The 21,733-nt window shown below is 36.3% G+C and overlaps 1 protein-coding gene across 2 annotated transcripts in view; it reads right to left on the minus strand.

Moving 5' to 3' along the window:
* Nucleotides 1-21,733, minus strand: part of LOC127430952 (MAM domain-containing protein 2-like) — a 30,058-nt gene that overhangs the window by 7,348 nt on the left and 977 nt on the right. For both annotated transcript variants that reach the window (XM_051681084.1, XM_051681091.1), the window contains exons 3-10: nt 11,311-11,561; nt 9,896-9,980; nt 8,428-8,565; nt 7,971-8,227; nt 5,589-5,682; nt 5,120-5,266; nt 4,357-4,622; nt 3,453-3,549 (exon numbers count right to left, since the gene is read on the minus strand). In XM_051681084.1, the coding sequence (XP_051537044.1) occupies nt 3,453-3,549; nt 4,357-4,622; nt 5,120-5,266; nt 5,589-5,682; nt 7,971-8,227; nt 8,428-8,565; nt 9,896-9,980; nt 11,311-11,561 (1,335 nt within the window). The remainder of the gene's footprint in view (nt 1-3,452; nt 3,550-4,356; nt 4,623-5,119; nt 5,267-5,588; nt 5,683-7,970; nt 8,228-8,427; nt 8,566-9,895; nt 9,981-11,310; nt 11,562-21,733) is intronic.

The following is a 21,733-nucleotide window of genomic DNA, read 5'->3' on the forward strand; positions in this document are numbered from 1 at the left end:
ATTGCTTATTTTGGTGACACTTTACAATAATGTTCCATTTGTTAACATTAATTAACAACTTTAGTTAACATGAACTAACAATGAACAATACTTTTTAAGCATTTATTAATCTTAGTTAATGTTAATTTTAACATATACATTTTTAAAATCAAAAGTTGTATTAGTTAACATTAGTTAATGCACTATGAACTAACATGAACTAACAATGAACAACTTTTTTTTTTTATTATTATTAACTAACAACATTAACAAAGATGAATAAATAATGTAAAAAATATATTGTAAATGGTTTATTCATGATAACTAATGCATTAACTAATGTTAACAAATGGAAACTTACTGTAAAGTGTTACCCTTATTTTCACTTATTTTGGTGAGGCAAGTTACTTATTTTGGGCTTGTTGTTCCAGACCATGTTGCTTGTTTCTCTTGAGAGATCTGGCAACACTGCAATAGGTATTTCATCCAGCCCTTTGCACAGAGTACTGTCATTTTTAAAATAACTTTATTAACTGTTCTGTTATTTTGTTCTAACCAGTCACCTTTTGGAAAGGAGGCTGCGGAAATTCTGAACCGGAACGAAAAAACATTGTTTTTGCTCAGAATGAACCGAAATGAAAAACACTACTGTTTTTAGTCCCTGATCAGAATCAGAATCAGAATCAGAATCAGCATTATTGCCAAGTATGCTTACACATATAAGGAATTTGTCTTGGTGACAGGAGCTTCCAGTGTACAACAATACAAAAACAATACAAAAACAGCAGCAAGACATAGATAATAATAAAAAATAAAAAATAGTTATACACATACGTACATACACACACAGACACACACATACATACATACACACATACACATACGTAGTGCAATCTAATACAAATCTGTTATCTGTTATGTACTGTGCACATACAAATCTGTTATGTACAGTGCAATGTTTTTTTTGTTTTTTGTTTTTGTTTTTTCCATAGGAATGAAGTGGCAGAAGAGGTTGGATGTGTTGGATAAATATAAAAAAAGACTAAACTGTGTACTGCACATAGTTATTGCTCAATGGGGCAATTTAACTGTTGATGAGATGGATAGCCTGAGGGAAAAAACTGTTCCTGTGCCTGACGGTTCTGGTGCTCAGAGCTCTGAAGCCCCGGACAGAAGACAACCATTCAAAAAGGTAGTGGGCAGGGTGAGTGGGGTCCAGAGTGATTTTTCCAGCCTTTTTCCTCACTCTGGAAGTGTATACTTCTTGAAGGGAGGGCAGGGGGCAACCAATAATCCTCTCAGCAGTCTGAATTGTCCTTTGTAGTCTTCTGATATCTGATTTCGTAGCTGAACCAAACCAGACAGTTATAGAAGTGCAGAGGACAGACTCAATGACCGCTGAGTAGAACTGTATCAGCAGGTTGAACTTCCTCAGCTGGCCAAGGAAGTACAACCTCTGCTGGGCCTTTTTCACAATGGAGTCAATGTGTGTCTCCCAGTTCAGGTCCTGTGAGATGGTAGTGCCCAGGAACCTGAATGACTCCACTGCTGCCACAGTGCTATTTAGAATGGTGAGGGGGGTCAGTGTTGGGGTGTTCCTCCTAAAGTCCAAAATCATCTCCACCGTTTTGAGCGTGTTCAGCTCAAGGTTGTTTTGACTGCACCAGACAGCCAGCTGTTCAAACTCCCTTTTGTATGCAGACTCATCATCATCTCGGATGAGGCCGATGACAGTGGTGTCATCTGCAAACTTCAGGAGCTTGACAGAGGGGTCCTTGGCGATGCAGTCATTGGTGTAGAGGGAGAAGAGTAGTGGGGAGAGCACACATCCCTGGGGGGCACCAGTGCTGATTGTACAGGTGCTGGAAGTGAGTTTCCCCTGTCTCACAAGCTGCTGCCTGTTCGTCAGAAAGCTGGTAATCCAGTGACAGATAGACATGGGAACAGAGAGTTGGTGTATTTTATTCTGGAGTATAGCTGGGATGATGGTGTCGAAAGCCGAACTGAAGTCTTCCGGCTCGTCTTCCTCGCCTGCGTCTCCTGAACAACAAAGCCACGCCTCCAACTAAAATGTCTAGCAAAATGTCTGAATATTCAAAAACCGGGAAAAGACTGTCTGGTATAAGCTGTCGAATGTTCAGCAGTTCGTCTCTGGTAAAACTGACTGGAAAAGGATTACTAAACACAGGACAAACAAACAAAAACAACAAAACAATAGGAGCGCTCCACACCGAGGCGGCCATCCACGGCGCCATCATGATGTATATCCTATGCATTATAAAAATGAGCAGCAATTCTAAAACTGTTATTAGGCCATACTCTATTTTCATGTCTGTAAACACTACACGAGTGAAATGGCTAAAGCATGTCTATTTCTGTCTACCACAGCCGGCACTGCCCATTTAATTTCTATGCTTTTGAGGGCAGATGTTCGCCATTGCCATGGAATATTGATCTATAAACAGCATATTTAAGAACCTTACACAAGGGCCTTGCCCATTCTCTTCCACATTATTTATAACCTGCTCACAATACAGACAAGTAACAAGTAATAAAGTTTGCCCTTTAATAGAACAAATGAGCACCTTAAATCTTCCATGAATCATGGGTTTCAGATTGATAAAAGCAATAAACCTGGGTTGAACGGCATTTTTTTTTTGTAGGACAATTCAAAATTTAGGGTCACTTTTCTCATTAGAAGATGGAAAAAACACTTTGTGAGCCAAAATATTAACAATGCTTATATGAATGGAAATTTTCAGGTGAGTACACAATTAGGTTCTTAAGATTTTTAGTTGTTCTCCATTAAAGTGAGAATTCGGTAGGGTTAGGGTTAAGTATGCAATGAGCAATAAGTTGTTCTAACACAATTTTCCAAAAATGGAGGATGCTGGTCTACAACTTTTTAGGCCACGTCCACACTAATACATTTTCATTTGAAAACACATCTTTTTCTCTACGTTTTGGCCTTTCATCCACAGAGATGGCATTTTTGACAGCGAAAACTGAGCTTTTTGAAAACGCTCTCCCAAGTGGATACATTTGTAAACACAGTCTTCGTGTTGGAATGTGGACAGGGGAAATCGAGATATTTGAAAACGATGACGTATTTGTTGTCATGTGACGCAGTCATGTGATCCATTCAACCCAAAACAATCATGATGGCGGCCCTCGTTGAAGTGGCATTGTTGTGCCTGCTATTCACTCTGATGGCATTTGTAAAGATAAATGTTACTTTGTACAACCTTCATATTGTATTCCTTCAAAGCGATGGAAGTTTACTTGGAATTACTGTCCAGCGACAGAACACGAGGACAACTGTGTTTCAGACCGTACATGGAATGGTGATTTTTCACATGCGCAGTAAGGGGATTTAAGACTTTTCATTCATTTCAGTGAGGAAGACAGCAGTGTGGACGAAGAGCTTTACTGATTAATGCGGACGTATTCTTACTCTATCAAGAGGGACATACCTGTAGTGACCTGACAGTCTCCAAGGGCCACTGAGATGTCATCAAGAGATACAAGTCCACAATCCCAGAAGTTTCTGCAGATGCTGACAAATGCTATCTTAAAGGGAAGATAATGAAAAGGTAAAAATACAAATATTAAGACTGATAAATTAAGAGCAATAAGTGTTGTTCAACTATTCAAACATCATTATCATTATGATGGGTTTATGTCCCAGACCCTTGTAACTGAACCAATTGAACAAGGAACTTTTATTGAAAAAACTATTTATTAACTATTGACAAAGATTAAATAACTTCAACAGTCATTTTCAAATATTAATGACTACAGTTATTTGTCTTTAGAAAATTAGCAAAACTCAATTTAAAACATACCTGTGATTTTACGGTAATATTTCTTTGAAATTACTTTGACATTTTGAGGAAGCACAACGTATTCCACAAATGGGAAAGCTATAAATGTGGTTTTGATGTGCTATGCCGGTAGCCAGACACTGCATTAATAAGAGTTTTGCTATTAAATTATACTCAAAATCAGAATCCTTGAGCTTACTACAAGAATTTAATCTAAGTCCTTTTAAATTAATTTATGGGGTGAACTGAAGTGCAGTTAAAGATTTGAGGTGGCTTATCATTTGGTAATTATAAGAGAATGTTTTACTAAAACAAAAAACTTTAAAACTGTATTTGTGCACAGTGTCCTTCCATCATCTCCAATCTGAAGAACACTTAAACCTTCAAGTTATTTATCATCAGACCGATTTATTATATTATTATATTTTACTCCACTAAACACTGAAATAAATCAAATCAGCCTTGATCATGAACAGAATTCTGCTTTGATGTATAATAGTTAAAAACTCTCTCATTTATTGACCAACAATCCATCAGTCCATTTTAGACTTACTTTAGTAGACATTGGCTTCTGGTAGGTGACTTCCACCTCTGTCCAAACATCTTTAGACCTCTCAAACACAGTCCAGATTTTTTCTTGAGCAACATTGTTTTCATCATAGACGTACAGTGCCAGAGCATTATCTATTTTCATGAAGCCATGCAGGGCATAGTAGAACCTAAGGCAGTATTTGTGGTTCCCTGGTAGGAAGGGTCCAAAAAGGCGACCCACATACCCTGGACGAGAGGTAAAACGAGTATTGGCCAGAAGAAAAGACCCTGTGGATGTAAAGGATGGATTAAAGTTGTTAGCGTTTGAGAGATCATTCTCATTGCATTCAGTTGTCAGACCTTAATATTTCATATTACCATTTAGACAGGTTCTCTCTGTCTTACTGTTAAATAAATCTTTGAGTACTCCAGAGAGAATTTTATGATATTTTAAATACTTTTTGTTTAATTTTCTTCTTTGGTAATTTCATTTATAATGAAGGAAAATTAAAAATGCATGAGGTAGATTCTGTTCTAGGAGTCTCATGCCTTAAAATATTTGCATAGTCTATTCTACATGGGATATGAGAATAAAAAATGACCAAATATTTTACATGCATGAAAACAGTTTTAAAGTTATAGTTTTTAACCACCCCAGATAAACAATATCACTTTATTATGTTTACACTTTATTAAGATATAATTTGATCAAGCTATTGCAATTTTTGGATGTCACACTCCTCAAATTTGGAGAAATAAGGGATAGAATAGGCTCACTTCCGCACCAGTGCCTGTGGTGTGATCCCCGATGCGGTAAGCATTTGGTTTCACAGAGACCCTGTTCCACACTGCACCACCAATCTGTTCCTGATAGTACTGACACAGTCCTTCTTCAAAGTCACAGTTTGCAACAGAAGGGTCAAAAGCTGGCTCTGAAACATGAGTCACATGAAACAAAATCACCAACTGAACATCTGCCATTGCTGACTGAAGGGAATTTCTCACTCTGATTGCTAAATAACTAAATAACAGCAAGAAAATCCCCTGCTATACATAGAAAAAGACTGTATGTCTCCAGATTCCCAACCAAAAACACATTTCTAAAAAAGATTTAACAGATGATACACAGGTAACATTGACCCTTGAAGTGAGGCCATACAAACTTGCAAGTGCTTTAGAACTCCACAGACAGTATTGTGATGCTTAGCTGCATAAGGCATGTTATTGCTTATTATGCAACGGCACTGTACTGACCTGTCTCTATGTGGCAGAACTCTGAGGAAAAAGAGATGTCATCTAGAGCAACATAGCCACTACTAGCACTGTTAAATGCCACCTCAAACACCACCTTGAAAACCAAATAGAACAATCTTAATTATACATATGAATTTCCCAACACAAAGTGAACAACAGTGCCCAAAATGCTTCAATTCAGAAGGAGCTCTTTAGAGAGTAAAATCATCTGTAGCAGAGGATCTCCACACTCCACTCACACACTCCCACTTTCATTATTTACATTGTCTGCCACAATTGGCTGCTCACAGTCAAACATGGCAGCCACAGCACTAGTTTTTCACTTCATGTTTATATTATTCCTACAGATGGAAAACAAAAACTCCTTTGTCCTCAAAAACATTATGTATGGCCTGAAATAGACCACACTTTGAGCTGCATTTGGAATTCCCTTCTCATCCTCAGTTCAGAACTGTGGCTATACAAAGCTGTTTTAGTTTTCAGTGGAATTATCCATATTTAATTTGGTCCATATTTAATAAGAAATTTCGCTCTACGCTGCGGAGGATAGTTCAAGATTGGCAAACTCTGACCTGCGAATCTGGATGACAAGAAGGAGTGTGACCAATAGAAGATGGAAACATCACAAACTGATCTCTTGGCTCTTTTCAAAGATACATATTTCAAAGCTACGTTTTTTTTTATTGTTGCTGGAAAGTTAGTTGACTGTATAGAGAGCACTATATTAGGTACACCTGTACACATACTTATTCATGCGATTATCTAAATAGCCAATCATGTGGCAGCAGTGTAATGTATAAAATCATGAAGATACATATCAGGAGCTTCAGTTAATGTTCACATCAACCATCAGAATGGGGAGAAAATTTGATCTCAGTGATTTCCACCGTGACATGATTGTTGGTGCCAGACGGGCTGGTTTGAGTATTTCTGTAACTGCTGATCTCCTGGGACTTTCACACACAACAGTCTCTAGAGTTTACTTAGAATAGTGCAAAAAACAAAAAAACATCCAGTGAGCGGCAGTTCTGCAGACAGAAACGCCTTGTTGATGAGAGAGGTCAATGAAGAATGGCCAGACTGGTTCGAGCTGACAGAAAGGCTATAATAACTCAGATAACCACATCTCACTGTGGTGAGATGAATAGCATCTCAGAATGCACAACATGTTGAATCTTGAGGCAGATGGGCTTCAACAGCAGAAGACCATGTCAGACACTTTATTGGACCACAGTGCTCCTAATAAAGTGCTTAGTGAGTGTGTGTATATATATATATATATATATTAATGTTCTAAGCATTATCTAATGTAATAATGTTTGCAAATGTTATTAATGAAAATATTTCAAAAGTGTTACCCATTTATCAACTGTCCACTGCAGTTGTAAATATATTCATAAAGATGGTGTGAAGAACACTTCACTGAACATTAATTCATATTTGTTTGACTATAACTTGGCATCTATATTATGACATCCATCTGCACAACGTCTTATATACGTTTAGGGATACTATGTAATAAAAGAAGGCCCCTTTTATAAATATGTGGTAAGTCTTGTTAGAATGGAGTTCTGGTGTGTACACATGGGAAATATTTCTCTTAAATCGGGAAGTGTATTTGCAGATGGCGTTAGTATATCATGGGTAGTTCAAACTTAAAATGATATACTAACTGGACATACCATCTGTTCTAAACATGAGATTACTTTATATGGATAGTGTCAACATGTGAACGTCTCTTGTGTATACATGTGGTATATGGCCTGCAACCTGTAGCATAGCAAATGAGCGCACAACAGAAAGATGTTAAAAGGTCTCCTGGGCACTTTTAATTATAAATGTCTAAGGCTAAATGTTTGTTGTATTCAATTTTACTTTATTAGATATTATTTTAAATTCACTGTATTGAGGAATTTAGTTTAAAATTAATTCATATTTCCAGATGGAAACCCAACTAAATACATTAATTCAATTAATTACTCTTATGATAAATACATGTACATTTTATAGCAGACATTGTAAAACCGCATGACAGACTGTGAGCAAATAGAGTCTGTTCTCTCTCACATATAGTGTGTTTCCATGTGCTAAAGGGTGATTTACAGCCTGTTCTGCTGTCCTGCTCCCCTGCATACCAGTGCCTACTGTGGCAGGATTTACTTAATTATTTAGAAATGTATTTAAAAAACAAAAGTACAAAGAAATATTTCAGATATTTAATACATCACAAATATGGAGTGTTTTTAGCAGCTTATATTAGCACCTGCACCTATGCAGATGAATGTCAGTTCTTAAACCTGTCATCCTACTCTATGAAGAAATATATTTTAGAAAACTCTGATCATCTTTGGGACACACAATTTTTATAAAAACCTCACTGACCTCTAAAGAATTTGGTGCCTTAATATCCACTTGCACTAACTTCCAACTTGATGTTGCATACACATCAGGCCTCCATATTTCTTCATAGTGGCCTAGCTGGTCCTTAGTGAAGATGGAGAAGAAATTCCCAATGGCTTGGTCCCTTTGATAGTAAAATGACAAGCATCCTGCCATTGGAGTGGTAGTCATTGGCGACACCAACTTGGCCACCTCCTGGAACTTTTTAGCATAAACTGAGTCCACATACATGTAATGACCTAGTTCAGAGTGGAAAAATAAAACAAAGGATGGATTCACACAGTACATTCCTCAGGGTAGGAGAGTAAGCAACTTCCAAACTAAGAGAATAGTGGGTTGGGAAGATGCTGACAAAAGCTATGGTTGTAAAGCCTAGGTCAGTATGATACATTACAGCATTTGAGTTATTGTATAAAGCTGTTCTGTTAGCCATTATTACCTCTTTCATTGTTCATGGTGTGGTCATTTGGAAGTTTTGACTGAGGGTCCCGGGCCAAGCTCCCTCCCACATACCAGTTCACATTGGGATTCCATTGATTACTATAGCCACACAAATGGTGCTCTTCAAAGTTACATTCTGAAATAGACAGAGCATTAAAGGAATTTAAATTCAGTCTCATACTCTCATGCCGTTCCAAACTCATCTGACATTCTTTCTTAAAGGAATAATTCACCCAAAAATGTAAATTCATCATATACTCACCCTTATGCCATACTGGATGTGTTTGACTTTCTTCAGAAATTAAGATTTTTAGAAGAAATTCTCAGCTCTTTTGGTCCAAGTGAATGGATGCCAAAATTTTGAAGCTCCAAAAATCACATAGGTCAGCATAAAAGTAATCCATATGACTACAGTGGTTAAATCATTGTCTTCAGAAGCAATCTGATAGGTGTGGGTGAGAAACAGATCAATATTTTAGCACATTTTTTTTTTTTACTATAAATTCTCTTCCCTGCTCAGTCAATCTCCACTTTAACATTCACTTTCAAATTCTTCTTCTTGTGTTTTTGGTGATTCATATTCTTCATGCATATGCACCCTACTGGGCAGGGAGAAGAATTTCTAGCAAAAACTGACTTAAATATTGATCTTTTTCTCACCCACATCTATCATATCACTTCTGAAGTTATGGATTTAACCACTGGAGTCTTACGGATTACTTTTATGCTGCCTTTATGTGCTTTATGGAGCATCAACATTTTGACACCCATACACTTGCATTGTATGGACCTACAGAAGAAAGAAAGTCATACACATGTGGGATGGCATGAGGGAGAGTAAATGATGAGATACTTTTCATTTTTGGGTGAACTATTCCTTTAAGCAGAACACAAAAGGAGATGTTTTAAAATAAGGTCCCCTCTGTATTTTTAGTACTATGGCAGTGGATAACTCTCTTTAAAGCTTAAAAAATGACCTAAAAGTATTATAAAAATAGTCCATGCGACTCATACATCATATTCCAAGTCTTCTGAAGCCATATGATAGGCTTTGGTGAGAAATAATTCAGAATTGAACTAAATTTTCAGTGAAAATCTTTCTCACGCGAACATGTGCCACTGTGAACTCTTCTCAAAGCGCTCATGAACGCACAACAGACATCAACGAATGGTCCATGATATTCATTAAAACATCAAATTTTGTATTTCGCACAAGAAACAAAAAAGTAATACAGGGTTAACTATTGCTTAAAACATTCAAATCAATTAGTCTAAAAGATTACAACACAAACTTTCCATAGTGCAGGAGCATTATTGTTACTGAGTGGAAAGTATCATTGCATTAGCATACTGTAACACTGTCTTCCTACACATCTTTGTAATTTTTGTAAAGCATCAGAGATGCTGTGCTCCATAATACATACATTGTGCCAGTTAACAGTAGGGTATAAAATTAGAAGACCTACCTATACAGTACCCAGGGATGATGCTTATTTCAAAAACAGCGATGCTGTTTCCTATTCCTCTCCTGTGTTTACCCTCAAATAGTAGCTGAGAATGTAAAAATAAAATAAAAAATAACAAAGAGAAGTGAAATAGGGCTGTTGAACAGCATGAGTTTACACACATTCGAATCTTAGAGTAAATATAAAATCAGAACATTTACATCAGAAACCAAGTCAAAACTAGCATAATGGATTCCTTATCTTTCCAGTCATACTTCACAGCACTTGTTAATAAACAAAAAGTCGATTTTTATTCCTTTATTTACAATGAGCAAGCATTTCACTCAATCTGTTTTCTAAATTCCTACAAACATAGCACAAGCATTAGTGTAGTAATATAGTACAAGTGGCTTGTATGATCAAAGCAGAGGCATGTCCACGGTAGTATTTACAAAGGCTCTTTTCTTCAGCTCTACTCAAACCCTCTTTAGGCTTGGAAAACTATGAATAATCTGAATACATTATATCACCAGGTTTGGGGAGTAATGAAATACATGTAAACGGTTTTACGCATTTAAAATACAAAATATAAGTAACTGTATTCCACTACAGTTACAATTTAAATCATTGGTAATTAGAATACAGTTACATTCAAAATGTATTTTGATTACTGAAGAGATTACTTTGCATTTTATTGTCATTTGTTTCATTTAATATTTAGTCCTTTCAGATGGAAAACATTTATACATATATATGATGCGATCCAAAGTGCATTTGAACAGCGGTGAAACACTTTCTTATGATGTGTTACATTCATACGAGCAGACAGAGAAGTAAGTTTGAAGTAAGTTTGGAGCAGAAGAAATAGAAATAAATCTTGTGTAAATTGTCAGCTTTACGCTAAGCTAAAATGCTATTTCTAGACATTTTACATGCACGTTACCAGGCACGATCATATTGTTTTAACAAGAAAATTCACGTTGGATCATAATTTGTTTTTTTCTAGTAAGACCTTTGATGTTGGGGTAAAAATCATATTTTTTATAATTTTTGTATTGTTTTCCTGTAAAAATATCTAAAAATCCTTAAAACAAGATCAGTTTGATTTGTCTTGTTTTAGAAACAACACTGCATAAGATATTTAGGTTTTTCAGAGAATGTATTTTTAACATGTGTATTTTGTCTTACTGTACTGGCAGAGTTTTTATAGTCAAAACAAGTGAAAAAATCTACCAGTGCTGAAGAAGTAATCCAAAGTATTTAGAATACATTACTGATCTTGAGTAATCTAACGGAAAACGTTACAAATTACATTTTACAGCATGTATTCTGTAATCTGTAGTGGAATACATTTCAAAAGTAACCCTCCCAACCCTGTATATCACATACAGATCAACCTCTCTGTTTCCTGCCTCTGTGCCATGTCATGTAGATACCTGGTAAGCCCCAGACATATTGCGGAGGTCCACACTGGCAATGAGCCAACTGTCTGAGGGTTCCTCTGCTGTCCATAAAGTGTAGTCAAAGTTCTCACCCTCAGGTCGTAAGTGAAGTTGAAGAGATCCCGAGCCAGTGATTTGATAGACTAACCGCACACAGCTCCAGTCACGGAGCTCCAACTCTGGGCTGACCAGAACATACTTTTCTTTTTCACCAATAGACATGTTGTCTGCTGTGATGAAGCGACCTAAAGGAAGAGGAATAATTTCAATTACATAAACATAACTTGTGCTATATGGTGATTTTACTCATCAGGCCATCATGGTGGGGTGCAACTAGGAATGTTGATCAGGACCCTGTGACCAGGGGGGCCCAATAAGTTCCTCTATGGTATAGCCTACTCACTGGGCCCAAGTCATGGGGGCTTCTTGCATAAAAAATAAAACAATTGTCCTGGGTCACCTAAATTTCTGTGTGCATGTTTTAATGGCTGATGTCATAAGTTTAGGTCTAAGGACAGAATAAAAAACATACATATATTTGTTTGAGAAAGAAGTTTATGATTGTTTATGATTGTTTTAAACACTCATCTGTTATTTTTTCTGGAGGATTGACTGCTATAACAATGGAGTTTTATGTTCAAAAGACAAATCAATCAAATAATCCTTATATACAGATATCTGGGTCACACGTGGTAAGCAGTAATGAACAGAAACATCTTAATAGATAAAGTAAATTAAATGAATGGGTGGTCCCTGTAGCACTAGGTTAAACTGTGTGTCAAAAGACAGGTGTAATCCATATCAGGTTCTCAAAAATGTAAAACAAAGACTCACTTAACAGTCCCTTTATTGTCTCCAGTTTAATGGACAGACTGTTTAGAGCAAAAAAAAAATAGACTCCCTCCACATTTAAGCAGTTTAATTAAAAGTTTGAGAAGAAATATAAACTGTCAGAAACAAAGCAATTACAGATGTTGTGCATTTATCTGATTTTCACTTGTTTAATAGGCATCAAACTTCCAAATGATGTAAAAGTGTTTTGTTGCGGTTAACTTTAATGATCTCCTCTGATACCTCCAGACGTTACCATGGTGATTCATTCCGTGTGCCAGAGGAGAACCATGTCTCTAATTTTTCTTTTCTTCTCATGCCTTCTTGCAAAAACACACTAATTTCCTTCACTTTGGGTTGGCTCATTTTATAAAATTTTTCATGCATTTAGCCCATGAGTAAAATACAAGCCACTTCTCAGGCCAAGATTTACATGAACTGAGCTTTTTGTTTAAAATGGTGAAGTCATGTCTTTTGTAAAGTCCATTAACGTTAGTCCTCATTTTGGATGGCAGGGTTTGATGAAGTTCAGTTACCACAAAGCAGTGTTGACAACACCTCTCATGATTAGCATCTTCAGAATGTCAACTGACAGTTCACTTAAAGACATAGGCTAGTTCACCCCAAAATAAATATTCTCTTATCATTTACTCACCCTCATGCCATCCCAGATGTGTATGACTTTCTTTCTTCTGCTGAATACAAACAAAGATTTTTAAAAGAATAGTTCAGCTCTGTAGGGTCATACAATGCAAGTGAATGGTGGCCAGAACTTTGAATCTCCAAAAAGGAGATAAAGGCAGCATAAAAGTAATCTATACGGCTCCAGTGGTTTAATCAATGTCTTCTGAAGCAATCCAGATGGTTTTAGGTGAGAACAGACCAAAATTGAACTCCTTTTTCAATGTGCATCTTGACTTAAAGCTAGATTACACTTCCTAGTGCTTGAAGCATACAATTATGGTAATTTTGTAGTTTTTGGAGTTCTGGTCACCATTCACTTGCATTGTATGGACCTACAGAGCTGAGATATTCTTCTAAAAAATCTTTGTTTGTGTTCAGCAGAAGAAAGAAATTCATACACATCTGGGATGGCATGAGGGTGAGTAAATGATGAGAGAATTTTATTTTTGGGGTGAACTAACCCTTAAACTGTTTAAAACAAGAACAGGCGCAACATATTTCATGCCACCAATTTAGGAGGGAAAGGACTGATGCCTACACATACAAATATTTGCTGATTCAGTTTACCTCATGTATACCAGGCCTACTGAGCTTTTCAAGACAAAAATTCACAGACCCAAGGAATAGTGAGAATGATGCATTGAATTTAAATTTTTTGGTGAACTATTCCTTTAATGGCAAAGTGGCTGAGGATTCTCTACACATTCACAACCTCCCCTTGCAGCAGCTCTTTTACAGAGATTGCACATTGTGGTGTTTTATGTAGCCCACTTCTTTTTCTCCATAGGAAGGGTCAGAACTCTGTGAATGTCTGCTGTACATCTCCAAATGCCTACAATAATTTCTACAGCTGTCTGAAAACGCTTCCTCATATATCCTCTTTCTCTTTCACTCCATCCTTCTGAGAACATTTGGCCAAATTTCCATGTTTTTAGCTGGCTTTACATTCAATCAATAAATTGAGTAAACACTCCAAATGATACAAAGATAGACAGCCGTCATCACAGACAGCCATAGAGACATTTTTATTATATAACAAAAATGTATATGGTAGAAAGATAAAAAAAAATTTTTTTTCAAAAAATGAAATTCTGACCAAATACATGAAAAAATCATTTATAAGCACCCTATTGTTCCCACTTTCCTAAAACTAAAAGGTCTGACTCTACTTTGTTTCCACCACAAAGTCTGTGTTGTCTAGGAAACCAAATAGAGGCACACATTTGTAGCCCAGTCTTGTTTTATAGCTATTCTTATTGACATGTGGGGAAAAAACTAGCACACACAATCCATGCCCAAAAGGTTGAGAAAAGGTGACATCTTGCCAGTTAAACTGCCCAATGTATGTTCACAGGATTATACTTCTTCCATTACACTTCAGTTCACAGTCAGTCAAACTCTTTTTTTTTTCCACAACAGCTGAGCCCACCCAGTTGTACACCAGACACATATTTTTTGGCAGAGGCTAGTAACAAAAGTAAAGCAATGATAACAAGGCTTATTTTTAGAACAGAACACAATTAAGCCAGAAAGGTTATGCAAAATGCTTATCCTGCTGAATTCAATATTAAGGGTAATTTAAAAGACAAGAAACAACAACAAACAGGACAGCTATCATTTAACATGTGTCTCTAGCAAGACGGTAGTAGGAGGGGGATATTGAGTGTGCATAATACAAGCCAGTTACACAATCTATGGCAGCCCTTAGCAGTAGTTAGAATGACAACAGCAGAGATCAGATAAAGTACTGTCATGTACCTAATGAAGTATATCTGTGAAACCAGCAGTTCTAAATGCTGAAGAAACAAACACTTTCCATGAGGCCTGTATATACGTATAATGTATTATAAAGGTATTCTTAATGGATTACAATGCATTCATAATGCCTTATAATAAACCTTATTATTAATTGTCTGTTCTTGCAAATAATTGTAACCAAAGTTATAATAAAATATTATACATACCTACCTCTTCATGTTTTATTTTTAAAAAGTATAATGTATTGAAACACATGGTCAACACCAAATTTCATGCACTGAAACAAATGTATTCCCTAAAAATGTGCTTCATGAGGTAACATGGTCATTAACTGGTTTCATTCAAGTAAAAAATATTATTTAACATCACTGAATCAACCTGAATACATTAGGCTACACCAACAAAACTATTTTTAGGGTTAGATCAGGTAGAAATAACTCTTTAAGGTAATAATTGCAGGTTACTTTTTACAATGTGTGTTATCATGTTATTTAACGTAATATACTCTTTCAAGATGCATGGATAGGTAAGTATTATAACTGTAGTTACTATTAATTATAAGAAGACTGTAGTTTACAATGTGAATTATAATGAATTATGATTAACATTATAATGCACCACATAGAGTATGGGGCACCAAGTGTAAAATGCCTAATTTTGTGGACTAAATGAATTACGTGACACCAAATGCAAGATTTCATGGCGAAATGCAATTACAACGAAATGCATTTCGTGCACAGAAAGAGGACAGAAGCCAGTTGCATTATGTCTACGAAAATGTAAAGTCAGCTCTAACAGAAAACACCTTTCATGGACAAAATGCACCCAGCATACATGTCACAAAAGGCATTTTGTCAAAGCAAGGGGATGTCTGGATCACAAAAACATTTCATCCACTAAATTATTTCTGTACATTCAATTTCGTGATCCAGACAACCGCTTTGTCCATGAAATGTATTTCTTGACATGATGAATCACAGAAATGGATCTTGCAAAAATCATTTCATAGACGAAATGCATTTTGTGACACACTGAATCACAAAATGGAATGTACAAAACTTATTTTGTGGACGAAATGCATTGTGTGATCCACACAGCTCCTTTTTTGGAAATGCAAAAATCATTTCATAGACGAAATGCATTTTGTGACAAGATGAATCATGAAATGGCATTTACAAAAATCATTTTGTGGACGAAATGCATTTCGTAACATACTGAATCATCAAATGTCATTTACAAAACTAATTTTGTGGACGAAATGCATTTCGTAACATAGGGTGCGTCTCAATCAGTCCCTAGTTCAGTAGTTAGGGCACTGATCAGGGAGTCGCCCATTTAGAGGGCTGTCTCAGGCCACGTCCACACTAATACGTTTTCATCTGAAAATGCATCCATCTTTTAGATGCAAGGGTGCACCTTATGCAATTTAAGATTTTACATCGATTTTATTGGACCCCCTCTAGATTGTATAGGCTTGGTCTCAAAGACACACCCACCTGATGGCGATGCCAATCAGAAGATGGGGACACAACCCATGTTTTTTGGTGGTGTGTTAAGATCCAAGATTTTTGGTTGAGGGTTCAGAATTTTATGTGCGACGTATTGGACACTCAAATTCCATTTTGCCCCAGACTCTGTATTTTAGGCAATGGAGCGGTCATTAATATAGGGGATAAATCTATACAAAAATTGGGTCCTAGCCAGTGTTATGATGGAAGTCGGCTGGAGCGCCCTCATTTCAGGAGTGGTTCATTGAGATGGGCAGGGTGGCGGCATTCGAAGAAATGTCATATAGAAGGCAGGGAAACTTGGAGTTATTTAATAAAATATGGGGCAGCTATTTGGCATTTTCGGGGGAGAGGAAGTGGAGAGAGATGTGTAGTTTTAAATGTGTGTGATTTTAATTTTTAAATTTTTTTATATATATTTTTTGTTTTGTTTTGTTTTGTGTGTATTCTCAAATTGGACCACAGGGATATTTGTTGAGAGTCAGGGTGGGGTTGGGGATTGGGAGGACGAAAAGGAATTATGGGGGTTAAAAGTTGATTTGGTGTATATATATTTGCTTTTCTGTTTCATGTGTCTGAATCAATAAAAGTGTTAATCAGAAAATGCATCTTTTTTTCAACGTTTTGGCCTTCCGTCCACAATGAGATGACTTTCTGACATCGAAAATTTAGCTTTTTGAAACGCTCTCCCAAGTGGATAAATTTGTAAATGCCGTCTTCGCATTGTAGTGTGGACAGGGGAAATGAGGATATCTGAAAACAATGACATATTTGTTGTCATGTGACACAGTCATGTGATCCATTCAACCCAAAACAATCAATACAGCGACCCATGTTGTAGGTTATTGTGCCTGCTATACACTTTGATAGCATTGTTATATAAATGTTAGATAAATGTTACTTCGTACAAACTTTACATTGCATTGCTTTATGAAGTCAAAGCCTTATTTTCTCTTTAAAAGAGATGTTTGTAATGTCTTTCATCCATAATATCCATGAAAGGGAAACAAATATTACAGTTGCTGGGAGAAGGTTAAAAATATTTTTTACTTTATTTATGTCATTTATCTTTCATAATAACACTGCATGTTTAAATATCTACAACGAAAACGCACATTTATACATCAATGTTGTTGATTAATACCAGCTGTGTTTTAATGCATAAGCTTGTAAACGTGTCTCAGGTAACTGCTGTAACGTGCTTCATTTACTCCGTTACATTTACTTGAGTAACTTTTTGGAAAAAAAGTACTTTTATGAGTATATTTAAAGGGGGGTACATTTCACACTTACTCAAGTAAATTTCTAATAATTTTTTTTTTTACTTTTACTTCGTTACAATGTCCGACGTTCCTGTCATTACATTACTGGTTGGCGCTGTTTTGGCGGCACAATGGAGACCTACACGATATTAGGCAGTTGGTTTTAATGTTGTGGCTGATCGGTGTACGGAAAATATTAGAGGTAAAAGTTAATTTCTCCTTTACTTCAGAGTCACTGATTGGTTAATTAGATATGATGCATTAATACAGATTTGATTTGACCGGAATTTGTCGGCGAAGCAGACGTGTAATTAAAATTATTTGTGCAGTTTTTTTTAATTCAAGCCTTAGTTTGTGATCACATTCGGTTTCAGCTGGTTTATTACAGCTAAAGTCAGGGTTCCCACCCTTTTTGGCATATGAATTTCCATATGTTTTCCTTATTCAAAATAACTGACTCAAAAGAACAATTCACTTACAAATGAGCCATCATTATCGACTGTACTCAACACAATAAGCGATTTCAAGCCCATTAAATATTTAGAGTAGAGAAACACTATATACAGTACATATTTTAATATTCCCTGATATTTTCAGGTTTTCCATGACAGTGAAAAAGAGCAATGAGTGTGTGCTCCCTTTTGATTTATCACAAATTCCATTATTAAAGCAGTATAAAGTTAATTCAGGACTTTATTAACTCCAGAAGAACATGTGCACGTGCACTCTGGAGGGAAAAAACTATTATATGCTCGCGTAACGTGATGTTTAGTTTAAACCGGCTACTTAATGCTGTTCTATGCTAGCATATAGCATATAGTCTTGCGATCTCTCACACGTCATCCATTGAAGGCAACACCTCGCAACAGCACCAGTTATGTGCCCAGCAACAAGTTTACTACATATGGCATGCATATTTTACAGTGAGTGGTGGTTCAGGACAATATTCCATAAAAATGTAGACAAATTTGCAGAGCTGTCCCAACTCTAATTCTGGCTGATAGGATTAAAGCAGTACAGAAGACGGGGCTGGTTGACCAATCTGATGAAAGGGGTGTTTCAGTGCCGCCCACATGTGCGTATCAAATATTCAAGAGATAAAGTAATTTCTTAAAGTGCACCTATTATGGTTTTTATTATTTTGTTTTAAAGGTCTCATACAATAGATTTACATGCATCCAAGGTCAAAAAACCTCACAATTTAAATTGCAGCATTACCTTTTTTTTCCCAGTGTCAAAAATGGCTCATTCAATGATCCGTTCTAAAGGATTCGTTCTAAACTCCTCCTTTCAGAGCATACTCTGCTCTGATTGGTCAGATGTCCCAGTCTGTTGCGACTGGTCTACCGCTTACAGCACATGTCGGAAAGGAAATGCCCACTACCATATCCGAGTTTCAGCTCCGTCTGAAAAAATGTCTGATTTACCTTACCAATTTGAGCCCGAGTCCGATAGTGATATATCGGAAGATCAACCTGAACCACCATCGCAAGCACGACGAGAACAGGATGTTTCTCAGTGGTAAGTTTATATGTATTTTGACAATAATGTGAGTAATAACAGCTAACAGGCTAACAGCCTGCACTGGCTGTACATGTAAACAGACCAGAGGTGGGTTTTTTGTTACCAAATTACATAGGTTAGTACAGGAAGTAAGTCTGGAATTACTAACGACTTGTTTCAGGTGTTCAGAATCAGTTCTTTCTTTTGGGAGTCAATAACTCAATTTGTCGTGCACTTTGGTTTTTGAAACTTTGTAGACTTTTTTACATTCACAAACAGCTATATAACACACTACATGAAAGGTAATATTTGAAAAACCATAATAGGTGCTCTTTAAACAATGAACAAAATAGGAAAGAAAAGCCATTTCCCCCTTTCTCTTTATTCTTTTTTAAATAGAAAATGAAATGGTCAACAGAAAACGAGTTTGTATCTGCTAATTCTATTCATCAGTGTTAAAACCTATAAAGAATAAAACATATTTTTCGTTTTTAATATTTGGGTTTTAAAAAAATGGAATGGACGCAAAAGGACACAGACCATTTGTTCTTGCATTCGCTTTTTCAAATTTTCAGATCGTACACATATTTTTCTTTAAATCCACACGGAACCGGATGTTACAGCCCAGTCATCCCATTTCAAACAGATCGCCAAAACTACATCTTATAATTAAGATAACAAAATTAATTCACAAACTAGTTTACTCTTGATAACGTCAACAAACATGAAAGAACGGCTCATGCCCATTTTGCTATATGCAAAAGGAAACATTTAAGAAAGACAATTATAATAAAGACATTGGGTAGGGAGATGTGTGTGAGTTTCATTTTATTTTCTAATAATATTTTGTCTTCTGCTTCCTAATACCTTGCCCTCCTCTTGCGCTCTCTCTATATTTCATTGGCTGTGGCTCATTGTCACGATGCGCACACCTGAAGACAAGACATCTCGATTTCAAGCATTCGTTTTGAAAACTGTCGTAGCATCTGGGACTCGTCTCGGCATGTTGCAGGAGTGCGCACACAACAAGACCGTTCATCGTGAGATCCAAGACTTCTCTTGTCGCAGACCAGTCATCAACTCAAAACATCAAAGGAGACGAGCTTCAGTCGTGTACACTACACTGTAAAAAATGTCTGTAATTTTAATGGTAAAAGACTGTAAAAATGCTACAGAATTTTTTTCTTAATTAATGAGTATTAACTGTACAATATAAAGTTGTAATATATTTTAAAAGACAATACAGTAGTTTTTACAATAAAATGTTTATTTTAGATGCAAAAATATGATTTTCCTGTATAATTAATGGTAAAAATGTACATTATGTTTAACAAGAGAGTACACTTACTTTTTACAGTAAATTATTGTTAAAATTACCATAAAAAATTATAATCGGGTGTTCCCACGATTCCCTGCATGACCCATCATATTTCATTATATTTTATGGGAATAGTTATGTTTCTTCTTATTTTTAATATCAGTTACGTACATTTAATTTCACGTTTTACCCTGATGGTGTTTAGTGTTTGTGTGTCTCTACATGTTTATTGGTCATTGCTCCTGAAAGAGCCACTACTGCTGAACTTCATATCATCATGTGCTCTTCTGTAATTTTTACGGTGATTAACAATACATTATAAAGTAAAAAGCAGATTTTTACAGTTTCAAAAGGTTAATATCAAGGTTATGATGTTTTTTACTGTGAATTTAACAGAATTATTATTATTTAATTTTTTACAGTGCAAGCATGGTCATGTAAATTACAACAGTTTTAAACTGTAAAATGTTCAGGTGGTTCTGTGAAGTTGTTTACATTTTTACTGTATTTTTTTCTGGCAACTGTTCTGTAATTATTCTGGCAACCACAGCTGCCAGTTTTTTTGTATTATTTTTTTTTTTAAACAACAGGATTTTTTTTTTTTACAGTGTAGGCTTTATTTTGGGCTTGTTTTTCCAGATCAGGTTGCTTGTTTCTGTTTTATGATCTGGCAACACTGATCCTAATATACACTGGATGAACACCATTCCCAGTGCCCGAATTCATGTTCACCATATACTGATTAAGGTCTGTGATGAGGAGGAGGGCGGCCCTTAATTGGGCTAATCAGCTGAGGAGAGGGATAAGTGCAGCGGGATGCGGCAGTTCGAGAGAGAGAGAGAGCCACACGCAGCTGCAGTGTGTGTGTTTATGTTTTGTGTCTTTTTGTTTAAGTTCTTATAAAAAAAATTAAAAAAAAGACACAAAACATAAACACACACACTGCAGTTGCGTGTGGCTTTCTCTCTCTCTGGAACTGCAGCATCCCGCTGCACTTATCCCTCTCCTCGGCTGACTGGGGGACAGGCGTGCATAGTCAAGGCCCGGCCCGCCCTCCTCCTCATCACAACGACACAGGGAGCAAGACTGATTGAGAAGTACCCATACTGAATCACAAAATGGAATTTAACAAAACTGTTTTTGTAGACAAAATGCATTTTGTGATCCAAACAACCCCTTTCGTAGACGAAATACATATTCAGTCACAGAATGACTGGGTGCATTTTTGTATGTATTTTTTTCGCAAAAGGTGTTTTCCCTGATAGCACACTTACATCCAAAATTCTGTACATCACCTAGACCTCTATTTGATGTGTGTGTGTTTACATCTAGAAGACGTGTCGATGAGACGTTTCCTCTCGGTTGTCAATAAGACATTCAGCAGATGTCTTCGAGAAGTTTATGATGTAGAATGTTTGTAAATCTGATCTTATTAAGATGTTTAGCAGATTTGTATTAGATTGTGATGCGTTCCAGATGAAACGATCTAAAACAGACATCTCGGAGGTGTAAGTGTGCTATCTGGGTTCTGTTATCCACAAAATGAAAATCAT

This window comes from Myxocyprinus asiaticus, chromosome 3 (genome assembly GCF_019703515.2).
Source record: "Myxocyprinus asiaticus isolate MX2 ecotype Aquarium Trade chromosome 3, UBuf_Myxa_2, whole genome shotgun sequence".
Lineage (NCBI taxonomy): Eukaryota > Metazoa > Chordata > Actinopteri > Cypriniformes > Catostomidae > Myxocyprinus > Myxocyprinus asiaticus.